The sequence below is a fragment of the Zerene cesonia genome, chromosome 13, assembly GCF_012273895.1.
Source record: "Zerene cesonia ecotype Mississippi chromosome 13, Zerene_cesonia_1.1, whole genome shotgun sequence".
Taxonomy (NCBI): Eukaryota; Metazoa; Arthropoda; class Insecta; order Lepidoptera; family Pieridae; genus Zerene; species Zerene cesonia.
In genome coordinates, this window is record NC_052114.1 from 8,445,054 (window position 1) to 8,467,849 (window position 22,796).

Consider the following 22,796-nt stretch of genomic DNA (forward strand, 5'->3'; position numbering starts at 1 on the left):
GTCACATGAAGCAAGACTCATTTTTATTTCCTCCACACAAATCTTGTATCGAAACAATAAAATTATAAATTGCCGATCTAACCTGCTAGTTACTAGAACAAGCTTACGTAAGAATAACCATTTCGATATCTTACCAGGTCTTATATCCAAAATGGAAATGATTACATTATGCATCTTAAAATTTCATATTCACTTTCTCAGATAAATATCACCCAATCTTCTTATATCTCATATTATGTGCTCCAGTTATGGGCTATTGTGAAGTATTAACCGGTTTTTTATTTGCAACGAGAGCTCACACTTTCAGTTGACATTCTATTGTTCAATCATGATGCATTGACTAGAACTTGACCTAAAAGTGTCTTAGAAAGAATAAATAGGACTTTAATAAAACACTTTTTTCGTAACGATGATTTAAGATCAGATATGGAAGAAAAACAAACGTAACTAGACTAAAGTGACCTAGTGAGTATGATTGATATATTATATTTATATAGTACAAGATTTATTACATAGCAGACTGATTTATATCAATCAACAAACAATTAATTTTAAAGATAAACTTCTCGTAAACACGCAAGCAGCAGTTAAAATAAGTTCGAATCAATTCTATAATTCTTATAATAAAAAAAAATGTTTTAAAATATGTTCTTTTTGTAAGTTATTTCTTGTTTAGTACCAACTCTTTCGTTAAGTTAGTATCTGTAGAAGAATAATATCTTAATTTATAACTGGCAGCGTATAATAGAATCATTGTGATTATTGAATAAAATTCAAATCACTCAAATAAGAGAATACAACTACTGATGTAAATAGAGCACTTACATGCAATAATATAAACCTGTAGTCAATATTGTATGTTTCAAAGTAGCTATCAAACAATGCGCCATAAATCACAATATAATATTAATATAATCAGATACATTCCTTAAGATCGTGACATACCTAGTAGATAATAGTTAGATGTTGTTTGAAGCACGTATTACGCAGTTTTTGTAGGAACTTCATTTATTAAATAAGTAATATCTATTCATGGCAAACTTCTTTCGCAATTGATTACAGGTACTTACAGACTTGTCCCTATTATTGTTGTGAACTTTGCAAAAAGTTAATTTCCCTGCACGAAAAGAAAATGCGAAAGGAACGCTTATATTCCTACAAATTACTAGTTTCTAACCTATGGGAACACACAAAACAATCGTCTTTTCATACTATCATCGGAAATATCCTTCATAACCAAAGTATACGCTACAGTTAGGTGATAACGGTTGTAATGTCTACCGATAACTGTAACTTATAGTAACTTCTGTCGACAATATGGTGTTTTTAAATAAATCAGTGTATTTATCACGTTTAATATATAGTCAACCTTCGATGAAACATATTCAACAGCGATCGAGTTTAGTCAAAGAAGCCAGCACCCACATATACTACACCTACTTAATACTTAAAATTTTAATAGAATACAGAATATTCATCATACTTTTAAGTTGATTCTTAAACATATATCCTGATCGCTACGATACAGAGTACCATATCGTACACATACGAGGTACTTACGTATGTGTACGATATGACACGTAACTTTGTATGTATATATTTGCAGCTATAAAAAGTTATATATATATATATATATATATATATATATATATATATATATATATATATATATATATATATATATAGTGTGTGATTTAAATTATTTTTTATTTTATTTTAAGTACTTGTATGCTATTAATATAATAAAAGCATACTTACATATATATTTCTACGCTTTTTTTGTTCCGTGCTAAGAAGATAAACTAGCCATTCCCAAGGTCACTAACTTCTAATTATTACAATAAAATCAAAGCGTGTCTTTTATGATGATTTCTTTTCCTAACCGGATGCAACTATTTCATAGAACAATCCTTCACAGTCCCCTGGGAAAGCGGTACTTCCACAAGCCGTCCCATTCTTATCGAAGCGTGTCTCAACTAATAATTTAACCATGAAATGAATTATTGTATTTATTAGCGGTAGTTAACTACACGTTAAACGCCAACCGTGAAGGCGACAGTCCTCCATATAGCCTTGCATAAGTATTGTTTGTGAATTATTAGCTAACGCATCGGAGGTCGTCCACCAAATGCCAATGTACGTGATCATCATATTATTTTTGACATCTAATCGTATTCTAAAATTAAAAGTATTGTGGGATATCATACATTTATAAAAAAATAAAAATTCGTGGATTAAGTTATCGTAACAATGACTTTTTTTGTAAAAGTCAAAGTCGGCTGGTGAGTCGCCTCCTAGTGGCATTATTAAATTAGAAATTTAGGGCAAGAAAGGATAGGACTGGTGAGGATTAGGAAAGGGATATGTTCATACGAGAAAGGTTTTTAAGAGTAGGCAAAGCAACGACTCTGGTTAAATTGGACTGTATATTATACCTAATTTATATAGTGTTATATTAATTACACAAATGTTAAATTATTGTATATTACTGTGGAAACCTAATTAACCAATAATCATAAATTTTTTTGTGGAAAATATATCTAATCTTTTAAAATTTTAATTTATTAGCTTACCGCTTCTTTGCGGAATTACCGACTTGTGTCTCATTATTTTATTTAATATACTGACATCAGCTTACAAACATTCCCAAAAAGATTCGATCAGATTATAACAACCATATTCTATCATGAATCAACTATGATATCCGATGTAATCTTCTACTAACGATTATTTATGATGCGCATATCAATGGCTTAACGTGATTAGACTACGGTTAACATTTAACTGGGCATCATCATGTAAGCTATATCAAGGTGAACGATGCAATAATGATAATATATCTATACGTTCTGTATTTACAATTAGTATTTTTACCGTTTGTTAATAAAGTTGTTATCTAGGTTTATTAGAACATTGAGTGGAAAGACGGAGAAAAGTGAAGTCCCGTGACCCCTAATGGATGATATACATCTATTTCACTGATCGATTTTCTTTATGGAAAAGTAGATGATCAGCCTTCTGTGTCCTGCAAAATCGAGACACTTATTATTGTGCCCCCACCGGGAATTGAACCCAGGCCTCCTCGGTTCAACGCTATCGCGTTAACCACTGTACCAAGGAAAGACGGAGAAGGTCAATCAAATATTTATTTTCATCCAAAATAAAACGTACATTACTGGCAGTCAAGGTCTCACCCATGTCATCCAAGAAGAAAAGTCTTCTTGCACAAAGAGGCCGTATTCAAAATATAGTGCAAAAAATAAAACAGTCGTAGAACATCGTACGGCGTCACGGGTAAAAGTTATCATATTCATAAAGGAACAAATCACGTAAGAATGGACCGTTGAGAAATTCCACGGACCACGATGCTCGAGTGGTGCATTTCAAATCGCTAACGACTGCTTGGCCACGCTTGCATTACGTAATGATGTTTCTGATGATGAGACAAATAGGTTCTATATTGCCGACTACGATAATGTACGAACCGTTAAACACTCCATCCATACTATTACAACTAATGACTTGATATTCGTACTTACCATTTTTATCCTTGGGGTAATTAATAGCTATAGAAACATTGCGAAATATTTAGGATGTTTAAATTACTTTCTTCCTCAATGTATTGGCTGATGGTTATGTGGCTTATGTGGCTTAGATGGTCGTTTAGTTTTTTTTTTAATTTTATTTTATAATAGTAGGTTTATAGCAAGAGGTAATAGTTAATAATTTATTTTATGGAAGACACTGAGATTTTATTCATAGCGGTGGTTTATTGTGAAACGGTTTATATTAGTATAGATAGCACATTGTGATACTTAGTTACTAGATGAACAGTACCTGGAGCGATTGCTTTGTTTCACATATAAAGATAATTTCGAAGAAATTTGCTTTTAAAAAATAATATTATTTTGTGAAAATGATTAAATATCGAGTTTATTTAAATAATGTTCATATTTGCTCTAAAAAATAAAAGTGTATAATCAAAGTCATTTGGATGATATGCCATTAAGTATTGAATATGTAAAAATATTCTGTTCCTTTCAAATATTTTATAACAGTCGAGTAGAATAATATTTCAGTTCAGTGAAATGTGACGCGTTATAAAAGCTTATTCAACTTTCATTTTGTCGATGTGTCATATATTTTCCATTCAGCAATAGATACTTGAATTAATATGAATTCAAATACGTGAGATCTTCGAATTTTTAGTTCCGATATAGTAAATTTCTCTTTGAAAGAAATTAAACTTACTCGAACTAAGATTTTTCATAGCAATTGAACTTCTGTAGGGAAACTCAAAATGTATTCGGTTAAGCTCCAACTTAAACATTTATTCAGAAACTTCAAAAGCACTATGAATCGTCAGAATAAATAATTTAATATTTACCACCGTTTCGGATAGCAGTTTCCGTTTACTTGAAAATGAGCAAAGCAATCTATTTTCTAAGTATACCACCTATATGTGAGTTATATTATTCAATCTCTTTCTGTAATTTGTCTTTAACATACTTATAAGTAGCCAACGAAGGTAAAGTAGGTAATGTACCAATACCAAATGAACTCACTGGTATTATGATCCGTGACATAATTATTGTTAGCAAATAATATAATGTACTCTAATTCTTAGCACTGTGGTATCCTGAGTGTTTTCTTAAGTTTAATCTCAAAGAACACTATTGGACTTACCGTACAATCCAATAGCTTACAAGACAGTGACTCATGACATCCTGAGGTCGTTACCGTGTATTGTTTTAGCCTTATAAAGTCATTGTAACCCAGGTCAAAAAACCGGATCCTGTCGGTCGCCTATGCTCCAAAGAAATACTTGGGCGCTTTAGATGATTCAGGAACGTTGAAGCATATATATTTATGTAATTGTTTATTGAATGTGTAGCTGTTTGTTATTATCAGTTTACATTATGCTCACTATTGAGGTGAATAATCATTATATGAATAATACGTATCGACCTCTATGTTGCGAATAAATCTGTACTCCAAAAAATGTCACCGAGTTTCCAGGGGTGGGTGTTACCTACTACTCCTGATTATACAGTGGGACGAAAGGAAAACAATTTCCTATCAAATACAAAAGAAAGTAGAAAGCCCACGGAGTTACTGAGTAACAAGATCGAGACAAAAATACTGTCGAGATCTCCTAAATTTTAGGGAACGGTTAAAAATATGCTAATGTTAGTCAACGAGAACTTACTTGCTTTTGACCGCAGGTTTATATGCGGGCGAATCTGGGCGGCACAGTTATTTATTAATGAAGTAGCTACGCTAGGCATAGGTGCACGGTTTACTGGAATAGTTATTACGTGAATGAAGGCAAATATCAAACTATTAGTATTTCATGAAAGGTCATTGCGTAGAATATAATGAACATTTTACTGGCGTTAGTCATACAAAGATTATATACGCGAAAATTGAAGTTGTTGAGAATGTATGGATGGTTTATAACTCTATCACGCAAAAACAGCTGATAGAATCTGTTCGAAATTAGGTATAGTAATCAATTATGTAATTATGGTGGCTGTATTAGCTCATAGGATACTTTTTACCCGTATACCACCGCAGGTGACGCCGCGGGTTCCAGTTAGTTTGTCAATATGTTTCTTGTGCTTCAAATCAATTTACCGGAAAAGTTTTCAATGTTCATGACAGATTTCAATTACCATATTTTAATTAACTTTTGCGTAATTATATTTTATATATCCGAGGTAGAATGGTGCAATGAATAGCTCGCTGTAATTAGCGGAAATACAATTACTTATTTTAATGTTAATCGTGTAATTGACCTTATGATCTATTAGTGTAAAATGATTACTATAATATTTTCATAGATTAATAAAATGATAAAAACGCAGTAATTCGTGCTTATGGCTTGGGCTTCGGAGGTCGTAGAGAGAAAAATGTTTATTAGAATTTTTTTAAGTTGTCTTAGATTTGGAGGCATTCATTAAAAAGTATATTGAAATTTAAAACTAATGTTTATATCAATGTGTTTTTTATTTTTTATTTTAGGAAAATAATTAATTAAAATAGTATATACGTAATATAATAGCATGCTTCTAATAAACAGCAATGAGTAATGCTTTCAATTACTTATATAAAATCGCTCGTCATGAACTTTGATAACATAACGGTACCTTCATTATGCGTTCTCAATCAAATTATATGTGAGTTATATTTAATATTAAATAAAACGGGTCTTACAGAGAAATTGAATTCTAACACCTACACAAATATAAGGATATATGTAACTCACTTCAACCGGCCAACGGGACTACGAACACCAGGTACACTCACATACACTTAACTTCTATCTACTATCTCACACTTAAAAAGTATGAGATAAAACAACACTTAAGCACCAATGTTTATCATAGATCATAAATTAAATCTGCTATAATAAATATCTTATAGTTCGTTCGTTTTAAGGTTCGTTAGGTGTTTGATAATTGTATACCGTGCCGCGACGTACCGACAGACTGTGACCGTGGTTGTATCAGCACTGAGTCAGTGACACTGCGCATGTTCCGTCCCTTTCTATTCAACAACTTACCATCGTATGAGTAAGAGAGATAGGATACAATGGAATGTGCGAACAGAAGCCTCCTTAAAGTGTGAGTGTTTCATCTGCGAATCATATGTATACGTAAGGTGGAAAAGAGATAGAAAATTTGTTTAGGATTTGAGATCCACAATGCGACAACAATGGGTAGAAATGTAGGAAAATTAAGGTTCTCCGTGTTAAGGGAAAGCTTTCAATTCGTTTTTCATGACAAGTTAATGTTTTATGTTATATAAGTAAGTGTATAACTTGTAAGTGTGAAATTAAATTGTACAAATAATTTTTAAAGTTCACAAATAAAATGATAAACTTTCTTATTTTAGAATGATTAAGCTTTTAAATTAATTAATCCCTTAATAATTAAGTAATGAAAAAATAAGTCTTATTATTTCATATTAGATATTCGTCAATGCTACATTAATAACTTTAACCAAATTATTTTTAACATCAAAAATAACGGACTTCTCCTTAATTAGGTTTTTTTTTACTGACAAATAAATAAAAAACTTCTGCTATTGTAATATAGCTCAAATATCTCTGACAATAATTATGAGCATTAGAACAGCAAAGTCAGCAACAGGTCGGTGCGGCAACGTCGCACAACAGAAGTGAAGTTGATGCGATTTTGTGTTAGTGTGCATTGGCTGTAAGACGTTGAGGTTGTGTCGGATTATTCTTACTGAAATATATTTAGTCCAGCGTTAAGACAAAAGTAAAACAATGATAGGGAGTGATTATACGTTAGAACTGTGTAATGTATTCCATTCTGGTCAAGTAAGTACCTACAATTGAGTGTGGATAATGCAATAGTCGAGTTTTTAAAGCTATGTGGGAATAAGTAGCGTATTATGTTAGCGACTTATATTAAAACCTTACTTTAAGAACATGAAACCTCTTTGAATTGCCATAAATTGTCTAATATTGTATCCTTATTAATAGTACAATTGCTAGCTACTAGTATACTAATTTTAGAAATAAATATCCAAACAAAATAGGGAACGTCCAAAATGTATCTCGGGATTTACTCCCGTTGATGTCTTTTAGTAGGCAAGAAACTGATAAAGTTTATTTTAAGGATATCATGCCTATTAAGTATTTTTGTTTGAGTTATTTATTGATTTTTATTATAATGTTATTTATATTTTAATTCCAATTGATTTTTGTGTTTATCAACATTGATATATTTAAACATGAGACGATATAATAATTCAAAGAAGTGTTTTTTTGTTTTTGTTTCAATGAATCTTGGTATTAATAGAATATGCTTAGGTTTATAGACAACTAGCTGCGCCCCGCGGTTTCACCCGAGTAAGTCCGTATCTCGTAGGAATATCGGGATAAAAAGTTGCCTATATGTTATTACAGTTGTCCAGCTGTCTACGTACCAAATTTCATTGCAATCGGTTCAGTACCCTTTGCGTAAAAGAGCAACAAACACACACATCCTTGCAAACTTTCGCATTTATAGTATTAGTAGGATCAGTAGGATTATTAGTGTTAATTATAGAACAATAATTCCTTAATTATTTAATCTGACTGAACGAGTCACTTCTAAATAATAGGTATACTTATATTTTACGTTTCCTTAAAGGTGGAACCGGGCAGTTTTTTCCAGAGACTGACGGGAGGAGTTAAGACTGGAATCATACTCAAAGATGTATCTTTCATTACACATAGCGGAGAAGTTACTGCTATTTTGGGATCAAAAGGTACCCGCTAACACTTTGTCTATCAGATTTCGATAGATTTCCACACCAAAATCTAAATTTACAAATGAATTTTAACAATGAAGCTACATTTATCTACAATATAGATAATCTTTGTAGAAATAGAAAACCAACGAATTTAATAAAAAGTAATTTAGCAATAGTCTTCGTTAACTAAGCCTGCTCAAAGAACTAATGGATCTTGCTTTCAAAATAACAATATCAATACATCATTTCACAGGTAGCGGTAAACGCGCGCTTCTCGACGTTATTAGCGGCCGCGTACCTTCAAAAGGCCACATTCTTCTAGAAGGAGTGCCTTTGGAAGAAGATCACTTCACAAAATCTTGTGCAGTGGTGAAACACTCCACGAAATTACTTCCTGGTCTTACAGTTCAACAGACATTGTCGCTGTCTTTAACTAAGGTACCTAACAGATTAATAAATCCCTTCATATTTTATTACGTCTATTATCTACCCACTTGCAAAATAAAAAGATCCTTATGTTACAGGCAAATTGATTCAAAATTAAAATGAATAATGATTTTCTAGCGTTGTCAAATTATAAAGTTCAAAAATAATAAAAAAATGCTAAAATCCCTGTTCCAGATTTCAGGATATCTAAAATCATCAAAGGTCAAACAAGTGATGGCAGATTTAACATTGTCTCAGGTATAAATCTTTCTTATTTATTTATTTTATATTAGAAAATATTTTCTTGTCGATTGATGTTTTTTTCTACTTTTTAATAGGTTGCTAATAAATGCGTAACAAGTTTGACAAAGAGCGAATACAGAAGACTCGTGATAGGAGTACAATTAATACGAGATCCAAGTAAGTTTTTTTTTTGTGAAAATTAAAACAACTGGAAAAAACACCAGAAAAATAAATTACATAAAAAATCATATTATTATTTTCCAACCTCCATCAGGTCACAATCATGCATTCAATTTCTGCTTAATATTATAAGATCGATATATTCATATCTTTAATATTTTACAGTAATTCTGCTGCTAGATGAACCGACGTGGGACTTGGATCCCTTGAATACATATTTAGTGATATCAATACTGTCTAATGTAGCGAAAAAATATGGCACAGCCATCATTCTGACGATGGAAAAACCACGATCAGGTAAATATTTCAAAAACCAGACCTAAATTTTATTTGAATCCATTAGATACATAAACGAGTTTCCCACCAAGACAAATTTAGTTCTAAAACATATTATATTTTTATAGATGTCTTCCCTTTCCTTGATCGTGTTGTCTACTTGTGTCTGGGCGACGTGGTGTACGCAGGACCGACAAGAAATCTTTTGGATTATTTCGGAAGTATCGGATTTCCTTGCCCACAACTAGAAAATCCGTTGATGTATTATCGTAAGTAAAACAAGAATTTAACAGTATAAGAAAGAAACAATTCCCAATATAAATAATATTATAATAACTTCTAGCATCTTATTACTGTGCTATTTTCTAGTATGTCTATCGACAGTAGACAGACGGTCACGAGAACGTTTCATTGAATCGAATCACCAAATAGCAGCCTTGGTAGAAAAGTTCAAAATAGAGGGACAAAGTATTATGCAGGGCAACCCCACGGAACATAGTAGAATAATAAACCCGAATAAAATACAAATGAACTATGGTAAGCCTGGCGGATTAAAGGTCATTTGTATGTTATACTTGTGAGTATTTGCATTATTAACTTTTTGTGACATTAATTACGAATATTAAACACCCTTACTGTATACAATTATTATTGTTGCAGGCGAATTCTTCTATCGATATTCAACTTCAAAAGGAATGGTATTAAACAAATGACTATGAGGCTTCTATCGTTACCAGTTTATTTCTTTATTTTGTGGATATTTTATAACGAAGCAAAGGTAAAACGATTCATTATAAGAGTCAATTGATAGTGTATTTTAACATGTATTCGATGTTTAAATTAAAATTTATTTTTTTATATAGGATTATCAAAGAGCCTTCATAACGAAGAGCGGCCTAATTTTTAACGCGATGATAGGAACGTATTTCATCAGTATAATGAACACAATATGTCTTTGTAAGTAGATTTCATTCTCCTCCATTCTCATGTAATTTTCTTTGCACACTGAAGTCAAGAAATGGCGAATTTTTTATTGAATGGGAAGGATTAAACTAATTTGTATTGCAAATTTTCAGATGGTCCATACAGAACTCGATACTATCAAGAATCTCAGGAAGGTCTATACAGCGGAGCTAGTCTTTTATTAGCGTGGAACATGGTGTCATTACCATTTTCGTTTCTCACTTCATTTGCATCAGCGGCTATTATTTATCCGTTAGTATAGTTCCATATATGATTTCTTTAAAGATTTAATATTTGTAGTACCTATTAATTATTAAAATTGTAATTTGTAAATCCGTCGTAATTAGTTAAGTAGGTTTTTTTGTGGTTGGTACAAAATTCTACGAATATTATAAACGCGACATAAGTATGGATGGATGGATGTTTTGTAACGCTTTTACCTAAAAACTGCTGAATGGATTTTAATAAAACTGAACAATAATATAGCTTATATATCATAATAAGACATGAGCTACATAAATACTTGCTATTGGACGTGAGTTTGTTGAATAAAACCGTAGGGGCGCAGCTGGAATCCTGGATACAAAAATGTGAAATTTATAACAACAATAATTTTCAGAATATTAGGAGACATCACCGAAAGTATGGACTACGTGTATTTTGCTTTAGTTTTATGGTCATGTTACATATACGCTGAACAACAGTCATTGGCTATTATGATGTTCGTCAAAAACGGCTTGATTGCCGGTATAGTAAACATTTACATCACATGCATATATGTTATGCTAGCCAGCGGCGTCTTAAGGTAACTAAAATGTAGAATATAGATCATTTAAATAAAGTACATGCTATTATATAAAATAATATGTTGGTTGATATAAATTCATTTTCAAAGGAGAAAAAAGCACGCATAAAACTACCACTCAGTTGTCATGCTAAAAGGCAACAAGTTTAAAAAACAAAGCAATTAAATGCAGAGATTACATACTGGCGCTCTATATTCACTAAAATGTTCAATAAAATCGTTTAAAATTACATATAAATAATACTTAATCTTAATTATTTTCATATAGTTGTAGATATATCTATTAGAATTTCTTTTTTTTTCAGATCCTACAAAGGCTACGAAGATTGGCTATTCTATTTAACATACATTACTCACACGAGATATGCGTCCATATTCCTCCACCGAAACATATTCAAGCAGCCGACTTTCAATATTTTACCCTACAGCGACGAAGAAAATTGCACATCCATAACTAGCCTCATACAAACATCCGCAAATCTTAACACAAATTCAAATGCCAATTGTAGATACGCGAGTGGTAAAGCATTTCTGACGGAACGTTTTACCGCCAAAAACTTCGCTGGTGACATTTATTTGACAGGAGACTTCAATCCAGATTTCAATTTAGGCGTTTCTTTTGCTTTCTCTGTGGGCATTATGGTTCTGAACAAATTTTTATATTTAATACCTTTACCGGGTTATATCGCTGATAAGTTTAGGGAATAGATTCTTACTATATTTTACTATTAAGACTATTTTATTACAGATGAATTGCACTCAAAAGACAATTACCATAGATGGAACAAAAAATCAATCAAAATTTCTTATCTAAGAGAAATAGGTAGAAAAATACCTGACATTTTGTATAATAGTTTTCCAAATAAACTCGTTGGCTTAATCTATAAAATATTCTTAAGAGGTTCTGCAACAACAAAAGTATAATAATCACCTTACTCACATATAAAACACCAATTTGTAGCAAGAAAAGATCCAAGGTCTGAATAGTTCAGTGTAATATTAAAAGAACTAGGTTATATGAAAGAAATACAAAATATCTATCATATTCTAAACCCTTATATTTAAAACAATACTTATGTGAATATCTTATGTATAAAAAAGGCATTTTGAAACAAATTTTAATATTGTAAATTTTCAATAATCCACTTAAACAAAATTCCATGTAAAATTTTATGCAATCTTATGGATAACTGTATATAATTGTCTCAGTTTGCGTTTCACTGTCATTTTCAGTTGGTAATGCCAAGCCATCACCTAAAAAAACATAAAAATTTATTTATTAATATAAGAATTAAATATTTAACCACAATATGTAAGCAGTATTAATAAAATTAACTTACTTCCATATAATACAATTGTTTTGTTCAATTTGTTAATTGTGACCTGAAAAAATAATTTCAATCATATAGGAATTATTGTTCACAAATAAAAGAGTAGTTTTAGATAGTGTCATAATAAAAAATTATTCGTAATAAAGGAGTGGAATGAGAATACATAATATTTTTATCAAGTAAAACTTGCATATTTATAAATGGATTCTAGGGATAGTAAAATATTTCCAGGAAAAACAAATGAATAACAATAGCAATCATTGCAAGGGGGCAAACTTTTTAATAAAATATTCAGCTTTCATGTGAACTCTCCATTAAAACTAACTACATAACAAATTGAAAACATAATACTTACTGGTGATAAAACTATTTCTCTATATTTTTTAAGATACACTTTCAAGGGTTCGACATAGTTATCAAAGCCAAGTGCATTCATAGCAAACAAGATGTCTTCACCGTTGATTGTTTTACGTTTTTCCATTTTGCACCGGTCGCTCGCTTCACTTGTTATAAATGACACAAATTCCGAAATGCACTCTTGAATACACTCTCTGGCATCTTTTGCTATCTTAAAAGAGAAAAGTTCATATTTTTGCAATATTCTTTACTTTTTTGCGATTCAAGGGCATCCCTCAAATTCTTCAATTCTTTACTAGGCACTACTATTATATAACATTGAGGGATTACATACATAGAAAACAATTAAATTATTTTTGAACTTGATCCAGTAGGCCTGAGATTACTATGTTCAAACAAATAAATAAACTTTATATATTATATAATACATACATTTTTATATAAGAAACTACTTATTGAAAATTTATCACAATGTGCTTTACATCTTTTTAAAAAGTGAAAATTGATGACATGCATAATTCTCATGTATAGTTGTAAGGGTTAAAAGCAGCATCCTACATTAAATATTATATAACAATACTATACCTTTCCTTTTTCTGGTATTGCTCTTTTCATTATTTTAGCTATGTTGGCTATTGGTAAGAAACGGTCTTGTTCCCGTAAAGGTGTATTCTTATAACCGCTATTTGAGTCCGAATTATTGCCATCTTGGTCTGAAAGTTAGTTCAATATAGTAAAAACAGAAACTAAAATAAACATTAATGACGATTAAATTAATTAATTTACCCAGGCAGTCGTCTGATTTTACAACATACGTCTCTTCGTCAACAAGGAATCCATTATCGAGCCTCACCAAGTCCCCGCTAAGTTCCTCGCCTTCCATGTCTCATAAATTTTGCACAATTTGTTTACAAATTAAATGTATATTATCTAAAAGTTTTGATTATGCAATTTTCTTCAGGAAGAGAATTTAAATTGCCTATGTATTTGGCAATGTACGAACAAATCGAACATTCGACAACAGTGTCGACAACAATTTTAGTAATATGGTGTGTTGACATTTGAGTTTTGACAGTTATTGTAACTTCATACAACAGATAATATAATACTATGCTAGTATACTTATCTATAAAAAAAAAATACGTACTAAATCTCCATAAAAATAAAAATGAATCGCAAATTGCTATTATGCATGATTAATATTCACATAGTATTAATCGCTCAGAGATCACTTATATTTTCTGAAATCGATAGAGTAATTCCTGAGAATAGCGCGTTCGCATAAATAAACACACTTTACAGCTTTATGTTATTAGTTGAGATGTTTTGGTTAACAGGTTAGCTAAGAAATATTACCTTTTAAAAAAAAAACCTTGGGCTTTGACTTTTTCCATACATATCGAATCCATTTATGATTAATGTTGTTATTGTTATTGGTTTAGTTTAGTAATATGTTGTATTTTACTTACTCTGTGGATTGACATTGATGTGTCAATTTATATTGTACTGTCATCAGTCATGTAGAAATGATTATTCTTTACCTACACTCTTTTTTTCTATTTTGAACTACATTTCAAACTAATTTTGAAACTTTTTCTATATGCATGAGACTTCTGCATGTAGATTTTTGGAAATTTGAACATTTTCTTCTTATTGTTGACATAAAAAAACTAAGGTTATAAAGTGTACCAGTAATTTATAGGCACTTCTTGTTCAAATCAAAATGGGTGTACCAAAGTTTTTCAGGTACACCAGCGAGAGATATCCATGCCTTAATGAGTTGGTAAAACAGTATCAGGTAGTATACCTTTCCGATATATTTTCATAATAATAATCTTGAAAAAAAATTCTAATTCAAAACTTATTGTTATGTTTACTTAATTTTTGTATTTATCTTTATATTTGGTAACATACACCATTAATGCTGTTCGATATATAAATGTAAAATTTATATGTTATTAATTATTTTAGATACCAGATTTTGACAATATGTACTTAGACATGAATGGAATAATTCACAATTGTTCACATCCAGATGATTCAAATCCGCATTTCCGGATCACTGAAGAGAAGATTTTTAAGGATATATTTCATTATATTAGTATATTATTTCAAATAATAAAACCTAAGAAGCTATTCTTCATGGCCATTGATGGTGTTGCACCTAGAGCAAAGATGAATCAACAAAGAGGTAGAAGGTAAGTTGTCAGTCAGCACATGTTTCCATACTGATCTCTATGATGATACTCTATGATCACAAAAGTGTCTGGAATTTAACCTGATGAAATAATATTATTATTCTTTGTACAGATTTAGGTCAGCACGGGAAGCTGAGCAATTGGAAGAAGATGCGAAATCAAAAGGTATATAAAAAGTATTCAAAAGTAAACAATATTAATTGTGTTGGTATATGAATAGTGTAACATTTATTAAAGATTAAAATCTAAACTAACATAATATTATAGAGGAAACATTTGTGTTCTGCTGAACTTATGTTTTGTTTCTAGTATAATTTGTTTTTGTTTTATTGTTTATAATATTGGAGGCAAAAAGTGTTTAAAATAAATAAGTACAATATTATTATATTTTAGGTGAAGTGCTTCCTACTGAAAAGAGATTTGACAGCAATTGCATTACACCTGGGACAGTGTTTATGGCACGTTTACATGAACAACTTAAATATTTTGTCAAGACCAAGATGTCAACTGATCCACTATGGTCCAAGGTGAAAGTGATTCTGTCAGGACATGAGGTAATAATCTACACTAATATTATAAAGACGAATAATTTGTTTGTTTGTTTTTTTGTAATGGATAAATTTCAATAACTACTGGACCGATTTTAAAAATTCTTTCATCATTAGAAAGCTTCAACTTCGCTGCGTGACATAGGTTATATATGTACCCCGAGCAAAGTCGGGGCGAACAGCTACTAAAAAATAAAAACAAAGTTTCCATCACCAGTATTAGTGATGGTAGATTGTTATTTTTTTTAATTTGAAGAAAATTTAACTACCTAAATATACCCAGGAGTAAAATTGGAATGTCTGTTTTTAATATTAAAATAAGTGCATTCAAAATTTTTTTCTATTTGTCTATTTATTCAGTATATCTGCAATGGGTTAGGTTCCTTCCTTCTCCCTCCTAAAACTTAGGCGCCTTTTTGTTCAGATATTCCCACTGGCAACATAGGCATTGCAATTAATAACTCATTTGGTAAGTTAAATAGTGGGAAGCAGGTAGTTATTTAGAATGTATAAGAAGCTTCCATAATGAAATTACATATAAACCTGAATCCTTTAAATTTATTAATTGTATGTATTTCCCTTTATTTTTACAAAAATTCATAATATTTTTATGTTTAAGACACCAGGAGAGGGAGAGCATAAAATCATGGACTATATTCGCTGGGCACGCTCACAGCCGGACTATGACCCCAACACAAGACACTGTCTTTATGGTTTGGACGCTGATCTCATTATGCTGGGGATGTGCACACATGAACCTCATTTCGCTCTTTTGAGAGAAGAAGTAAGAAATTGAATTTCATTATTCTCTATCTATTGCTCAATTTGAAATGAAATTTGAATTTAAATTCAAAGAACTAAGATTGATAATATATAAGTAAATATAGTGTCAATCTGGACAGGTGTAAAATTCAATTGCATCAATTAATTAAAATGGCTTCTATGTTATAACATCAAAATTATGATATTATAAGTGATTCTCAATGTCATGCAAGATTAATTACAGTACTTTTTAATATATTTTTTTCTATTATAAATATTTTAGGTGAAATTTGGCAAGACAACGCAAAGAGCGACAAGCCCTGAGGAAACTAACTTCTACTTGCTACACTTGTCGCTTCTAAGAGAATACTTGGAGCAAGAGTTTGTTGGCATTAAGGATAAACTGCCGTTTGAATATGATATAGAGAAAATAGTAGACGACTGGGTACTGATGGGATTTTTGGTAGGAAATGATTTTATACCAAACCTACCCAATATGCATATAAGCAATGATGCTATGCCTTTGTTGTATAAGACTTATATGACTGTCTTACCAACATTGGATGGTAAGTAGTTTTGATTAATATTTGAATTTTTTTTGTCAGTAAAAGTTTTACAAAAGCATGTTATAAGTCCAGAACAAAACAACTTGTAAATACAAGCAAAAAAGATTTTTATGATTATGCAAAATGTATTGAAATTTAGGTAGACCCATTGTATTGTGTTAATTCTGGTGATAGAAATAGTTTTATTGAAGACATAAATCAATCAAACTTTATTGGAAAGAAGTTAGTTGAGTGATAACTAATAGCTGAATATTGTATTAAACTAAAATTTCTTTAACACAGGCTACATAAATGAAGCTGGAGACTTGAATTTAGCTAGATTTGAGGTGTTCATGCAAGAACTGGCTAAGATAGACAAGGAAAAGTTTCAGGACACATATGCTGATCTTAAGTATTTCGAAATGAAAACCGGTAGAAGACCAAATGCATTGGAGAGGAAAGAGGTGATATTGAGTTTTTTTTTTAATGAAATTATAAGAAGTTTTTAATATAATGATTCAGCTTAGCTGCATATTATAATAAAATTTAATGCTAATTATTACAAAATGAAAAAATAATCTTCACATGTTATGTACTATGCATAACATAATCACATAAATGTTATTATGCTATACATTTGTACATGTCTACAAATTTATAATAAAAAGAAAACAAAACAATTAATAACAAACAAATATTGCTATGAATTAGCTATAGACCTTGAAGTTACAGAAATTACAAACATGAATTTATTTTCAGTATAAACCAAACAATGACGACACTTTCAATGTTAACATTGATGACATTAAGGCAAACAAGCCTGATGATGAATTACAGGCATTAATTAATGCTACACAGGAAATGGTAAAATTTTGTCATTTATTTCATAATAATAGCTTGTTTTGTGTGATGGTTTATTTTTTTATATTCAATTGTTTACAATAATTTAATGATTGCTCCTGTAAATTGTAAGATACTAGCCTCTCATCTAGGGTTGAACCAGGATCCAATTGTAGTTTTAAATTTGTTTGAACTGTTTTTTAGTTAACTAGTTATTTATAGATTTATTACTTTAAGCCAACTCTAAAAAATATCAGCCGCCTCTGTAGCCAACAGTCTTTTCAATAAGAACATATTTAGATTTTCCTTACTCTTAAAAGCATTTGATTTTATTTCTTCATTTAGTTTTTAGATGATATCATGGACAATGATGATGAATATGAAGAAACAAGTGATGGTAATTATTCAAAATTTTTTTGTTATTTATATAAATATTTTATTTTGTTTAAGTTATTATCAATATCTTTTTTGTTTACAGAGGAGGCAAACATTGAAATGGAGTTTATACTTCACAAAAAAGACTACTATATGAATAAATTGGACTATTCGAAAGTCACTGAGTAAGTTTGTTTTTTGTTTTTATTTTTTTAATTGCATTTTGCATTATTGCATTATTTTAAAATGCCAATATGCTGATCAGGTGAACCAATATTTTTTGCGTTTGGAACGATTTACCAGCTACGGTGTTCCCGAACAATTACGACATTAGGACTTTCAAGAAAAGAGCGTATATGTCCTTGAAAGGCCGGCAAAGCACTTGTAACATCTCTAGTGTTGCAAGTGTTTATGGGCGGTGTTGACCACTTAACATCAGGTGGCCCACCTGTTTCTTTGCTTGCTCTGCCATAAAAAAAAAATCTTATATAAATCTGTTTTTTAATTGTTCAGTTTTTCAGTTACAAGCACATAAACAGAAGAAAAATGTAGATAATATTATATATTAATTTCCTATTCTAGAAGATTCCATTCCATACTGTTATCTACTTTATAGCGAAGTGTTAGCGGATCAAGCGGAAGGCTACGTGCGCGCAATACAGTGGAACTTATTCTACTACTATAAGGGTTGTCCGTCTTGGTGTTGGTATTATCCCCACCATTATGCTCCATACATATCCGATATCAAGGGTTTCAAGGATTTGAAGATTGAATTTGAATTGGGAGAACCGTTTAAACCGTTTGAACAGGTGAGGGACAGGAACTTTGAAAAAATATTTTGTAATATCAAAAACAACTTTACCTTCTACTTACTTCAGATATATTATTTTTGATTTTATTTGATTTGATTTACAATATTTGCTAAAAAATCTTTATTTATAATAACTTTGTATTTATTACAGTTATTAGCTGTGCTCCCAGCGGCCAGTAAGCACTTGTTGCCAACTCCATTCCACGATCTGATGACAGATGAAGACTCTCCTATTGTCCACTATTATCCGGTGCATTTTGAAACTGATCTCAACGGGAAGATGAATGATTGGGAGGCTGTTGTGCTTATACCGTTTATTGATGAGGTATCCTTATAAGTTGTAATGTTGATTTGTTTTTTTTGTTTCTTTTGTGTAATGTCATAAAATAATTGTGTAATGTCATGAAATCAAGAATTAAATATGTAATATAAAAAAAGAACTACTTAAACAGGTTTGTATTTTTTGATTCGCGACGCTCAGAACCCTGAGTCCAAACGCAATTTTAAATATCAATAGAATTAATTCTTGTTTTTGTAATTGAGAGCTTACAAAAAGGAAAAATATATAATTAGAAAGGTCGTGGAATGTCATTCGATACCAGTGAACTAGTTAAAACCCAATTTTATTTTCAGACAAACCTTTTGTCAGCTATGGCGCCATGTTATCAAAGGCTGACTGAAGAAGAATTGAAACGGAATACGCATGGACCTATGATGGTTTATAATTGGTCACCAGCTAATTTAGGTATTGTTGATATCTTATCATTTGTTTGTATACCTTAACGCTTCTTTTTTATAAAAGAAACTCAGTTGTAATACACCAACTATATAGGGTGTTTTTTTAGGTGCAATGCCTCATTAGTTACATTGATGATTTGTTTTCATAATAATCGGGCTTCTGACTCCTTGCAGCGTTTTTTTTTATGTTCCTTATTGTCGGATTTCGCCCACCACGCTTAATTGAAAAATTAACCTGTATATGGGTAGGTACTAATATTACTCCTCATAATAAACAATTACGAAAACCTAAAATTGTAGCCCCGTGTTCCCTAGTAGGGCATGGAGCAGATGATTTACATCTGTTTCATTGCTATATTTTTTAGGAGAATAAATTGAATCCGAAAAACGCGGTAAAAAGTTACTTTTCTATCCAGGACCATTAAAAGCTCCGCAATACTAACCAGCGATACAGATGAGATAAAAAGTTTTAGTCCAGAAAAAGCTCCGAAATATTTCCTAGCGATACAAATGCAATAAGCAGTTAAATTCGCATCCAGCTCCATGCTACAAAATTTTCATAATACTTCCCAGCAATACACATGTGATAATAAGCTACGTTCCTATCCAGGTCCAGCGAAAGCTCCGGAATACTTCCCAGCGATACAAGAGAATCACGCAATAGAGCAGGCGGTGTGGCGCGCCGAGTTGGAAGTGCCCGGGGACAGGCTGAAGCGCGGCATGTTGCCCAACGCGCAGCGGGATCTGCTGTTCCCGGGCTTCCCCACCATGCGCCACCTGAAGTATGAGGTGAGATTGATCTTTGGGAGCGTTTCGTAACAACATAACCGTCCTGGCAGATTCCGGAGGATGTGGATCCTTATGAGACACAACATGTCCATTCTGGCTTAGTTCCAAAGGAGTTCGATTCTTAAAAGGCACTATATCTAATGTTACCAAATTAAATTAGAAGTATACAAAATTAAATTATTGCAATTTTGCAGTCATATCCTATCATTTTAACTTCAAAGACATTATCATAAATTTTTTACATGTAATAAATAATTCGCAGACAAAACTCAAAAAGTGCAAAGTGAAGGTGTTTGATCAGCCTTCCCGTAACGAGAACATGATAATAAAAATATTGCCAGAAGAGGACACAAACCCGCCAATAGAAGAACTTGCGAAAAATCTTCTGGGCAAAGTCATATGGGTCGGATGGCCGCATCTTACTAGAGCTAAGTAAGTATGAAATTAAAGTACCCAAAATTTGGTTAGATAAATCGAGATTTGTGTGTTGTTTTAGATGGATAATATCTTGAAAAGGTTTTATTCATAATGTTACATACCAGAATATGGTACACACAACAGATAGTGTGAAAAATGTTTGCAATTTATGTAATTATCCATATTTTAACCACTGTTCAGTATTCATTGAGACTAGCCAACTGTGTAGGAGTATATGCACAAACAGATGCGCATTATATTATATATTTATATTATTCCACCAGAGTGGTGTCAGTATCAAACGAGAGCTGTCGCCTGCACCACGTGGACAAGCTGAACATCGCGAACGCAGTGCAGTACTCGATTGAGCACAATGAGGGCAACATGCACAAGCAGTGGATATCCGAACGGTCCACTGTTATTGAACAGTGAGTATCCATATATATATATATACATATATAGATATATATATATATATATTATAAATTCAAAATGCAATTAATTACAGCATATCAAATTTATTATATTTGACCTTTAAAAAACCTTTTTTTTTCTAGCAATATGAATCGACTAGGTATCGCACTGGGCGATGTCCATGTCATCATACACGCAACAAATTTAAAAGGTAATATTTGATTATCAACATAATTTATTTGTCAATTTAAGCCACCAAGAGCCGAAACACAGTTCACAACTAGTTCGGTAAACTGTAGATCTTATATTGATACTAGCTGCGCCCCGCGGTTTCACCCGCGTAAGTCCGTATCCCGTAGGAATATCGGGATAAAAAATAGATGTTGGCCGATTCTCAGACCTACCCAATATGCTTACCAAATTTCAGAGGAATCGGTCAAGCCGTTTCGGAGGAGTATAGAGACTAACATTGTGACACGACAATTTTATATATAAGATTGTACTTGAAGCTTTTATGTCAATTAATATGTATACATAGGTATATATTTTTATTTACCAAAGTTGAAACAGAGTTAGTGTTCAATGAATGTTCAATGAATTCAGTTATGCTCTGCGTACTTACAATATTGACAATAGCAGTTGTAATATAAAATATCAACCCTACTGCTATTATTTGGCTTGATTCGCTGGTCAGATGAAAAATATTTAAAATTTATCATAAGTACTATATATAGACAACATAAACGATATAATAGAATTATATATCTCAATAAGAACTATATATAGACATACTAATTTGCAAGAATTTTGGGGCATTTTCAGGATATAAATACATGATCCAAGACAACACGCGTATGGTGATAGAGGAGGAGTGGTGCGAAATGCCGTGCGGTTACGCGCTGCAAGCCACTGTGGCCAACGCGAAGGCGGCCATACTGCGACCCCCCGCGAAATTCCTCACCCCCGGGGACGCCTATCCCGCGGGGGACAAGTTGTTCCTACTGACCCAGGGACAGTATTATGGATGTCTTGCTGTAAGTATTATTTTGTGATGGCAGTTTTTACAGACAGTGCGTGTATGTGTAAGCGTGTATTTTTTTAAGGTTTCGTTAAGAAATTTGAAAGGTTACTCTATAGTATTCTTTTTGCCTCTATTGTCATCATCAGCCCATACATGTTCCCACACTTGGGACACAGGCCTCCTTTAAAGGTTCGGGTCTTATATCTTAAAGTTTTTTTACGTCACTATTACTGTCTAAAACTAATTTGTTTATCAGCATTCCCTCAATTATTCTTCTTGGCAGTTTATTAGGAATGTCAAAACGTAGATCGTTCTAAGAAAAATGTATGTTTTAATTAATTTCTCGCAGGTGGTGGGATCCGAAGCGATCCGCAACGGTCGCATTAAGGTGTGCGTACGCGAGAGCTTGGAGCCGGTGGCGCGGCCGCACGCCGCCGCCTGCCCCTACCGCGCCGCCAACCACGCCGCCGCCGCTTGCGGTGAGACACA

The 22,796-nt window shown here is 31.9% G+C and overlaps 4 protein-coding genes across 5 annotated transcripts in view; 2 read left to right on the forward strand and 2 right to left on the reverse strand.

Moving 5' to 3' along the window:
* Window positions 1-6,528, reverse strand: part of LOC119831078 (ATP-binding cassette sub-family G member 8) — a 39,530-nt gene extending 33,002 nt beyond the window's left edge. Inside the window, exon 1 of one of the 2 annotated variants that reach the window (XM_038354319.1) lies at window positions 6,269-6,528. The gene's annotated coding sequence lies outside the window, so the exon portion shown is untranslated. Of the gene's footprint in view, window positions 1-6,241 lie in introns of both variants that reach the window. The other variant, XM_038354322.1, reaches the window with a different exon arrangement.
* A 673-nt stretch (window positions 6,529-7,201) lies between these two features.
* LOC119831102 (ATP-binding cassette sub-family G member 5) lies at window positions 7,202-12,176 on the forward strand. Its single transcript, XM_038354357.1, has 13 exons — window positions 7,202-7,348; window positions 8,166-8,283; window positions 8,522-8,706; window positions 8,890-8,952; window positions 9,033-9,114; window positions 9,283-9,414; window positions 9,522-9,662; window positions 9,763-9,970; window positions 10,054-10,171; window positions 10,257-10,350; window positions 10,470-10,608; window positions 10,976-11,161; window positions 11,467-12,176. The coding sequence occupies exons 1-13, from the start codon at window positions 7,295-7,297 to the stop codon at window positions 11,867-11,869; spliced, it is 1,923 nt and encodes a 640-aa protein (XP_038210285.1). The 5' UTR covers window positions 7,202-7,294; the 3' UTR covers window positions 11,870-12,176.
* A 35-nt stretch (window positions 12,177-12,211) lies between these two features.
* Window positions 12,212-13,916, reverse strand: LOC119831103 (transcriptional activator HAP3). The gene is made up of 5 exons (XM_038354358.1): window positions 13,636-13,916; window positions 13,435-13,562; window positions 12,848-13,060; window positions 12,502-12,544; window positions 12,212-12,415 (listed from the first exon to the last, which is right to left on the reverse strand). Exons 1-5 carry the CDS (start codon window positions 13,730-13,732, stop codon window positions 12,342-12,344), a joined length of 555 nt encoding a protein of 184 aa, XP_038210286.1. The 5' UTR covers window positions 13,733-13,916; the 3' UTR covers window positions 12,212-12,341.
* A 437-nt stretch (window positions 13,917-14,353) lies between these two features.
* LOC119831333 (5'-3' exoribonuclease 1) overlaps window positions 14,354-22,796 on the forward strand; it is a 14,309-nt gene continuing 5,866 nt past the window's right edge. Inside the window, exons 1-19 of the mRNA XM_038354636.1 lie at window positions 14,354-14,647; window positions 14,821-15,047; window positions 15,160-15,212; window positions 15,441-15,601; window positions 16,215-16,379; window positions 16,641-16,923; window positions 17,206-17,366; window positions 17,662-17,766; window positions 18,088-18,139; window positions 18,221-18,302; window positions 18,734-18,926; window positions 19,080-19,253; window positions 19,562-19,673; window positions 20,277-20,455; window positions 20,718-20,887; window positions 21,157-21,300; window positions 21,430-21,497; window positions 22,109-22,320; window positions 22,657-22,786. Of these exons, the coding sequence (XP_038210564.1) occupies window positions 14,573-14,647; window positions 14,821-15,047; window positions 15,160-15,212; window positions 15,441-15,601; window positions 16,215-16,379; window positions 16,641-16,923; window positions 17,206-17,366; window positions 17,662-17,766; window positions 18,088-18,139; window positions 18,221-18,302; window positions 18,734-18,926; window positions 19,080-19,253; window positions 19,562-19,673; window positions 20,277-20,455; window positions 20,718-20,887; window positions 21,157-21,300; window positions 21,430-21,497; window positions 22,109-22,320; window positions 22,657-22,786 (2,746 nt within the window). The 5' untranslated portion in view covers window positions 14,354-14,572. The remainder of the gene's footprint in view (window positions 14,648-14,820; window positions 15,048-15,159; window positions 15,213-15,440; window positions 15,602-16,214; window positions 16,380-16,640; window positions 16,924-17,205; window positions 17,367-17,661; window positions 17,767-18,087; window positions 18,140-18,220; window positions 18,303-18,733; window positions 18,927-19,079; window positions 19,254-19,561; window positions 19,674-20,276; window positions 20,456-20,717; window positions 20,888-21,156; window positions 21,301-21,429; window positions 21,498-22,108; window positions 22,321-22,656; window positions 22,787-22,796) is intronic.

Coding starts and splice junctions, on each gene's coding strand:
- LOC119831103 (XM_038354358.1), bottom strand. CDS start 13,732: ATGGAAGGCGAGGAACTTAGCGGGGACTTGGTGAGGCTCGATAATGGA. Junction 13,061..13,434: donor CAATACCAGAAAAAGGAAAG/GTATAGTATTGT, acceptor TTCTCTTTTAAG/ATAGCAAAAGATGCCAGAGA. Junction 12,416..12,501: donor AACAATTGTATTATATGGAA/GTAAGTTAATTT, acceptor ATGTTTTTTTAG/GTGATGGCTTGGCATTACCA.
- LOC119831102 (XM_038354357.1), top strand. CDS start 7,295: ATGATAGGGAGTGATTATACGTTAGAACTGTGTAATGTATTCCATTCT. Junction 8,284..8,521: donor TGCTATTTTGGGATCAAAAG/GTACCCGCTAAC, acceptor ATCATTTCACAG/GTAGCGGTAAACGCGCGCTT. Junction 10,172..10,256: donor TATTTTATAACGAAGCAAAG/GTAAAACGATTC, acceptor TTTTTTATATAG/GATTATCAAAGAGCCTTCAT.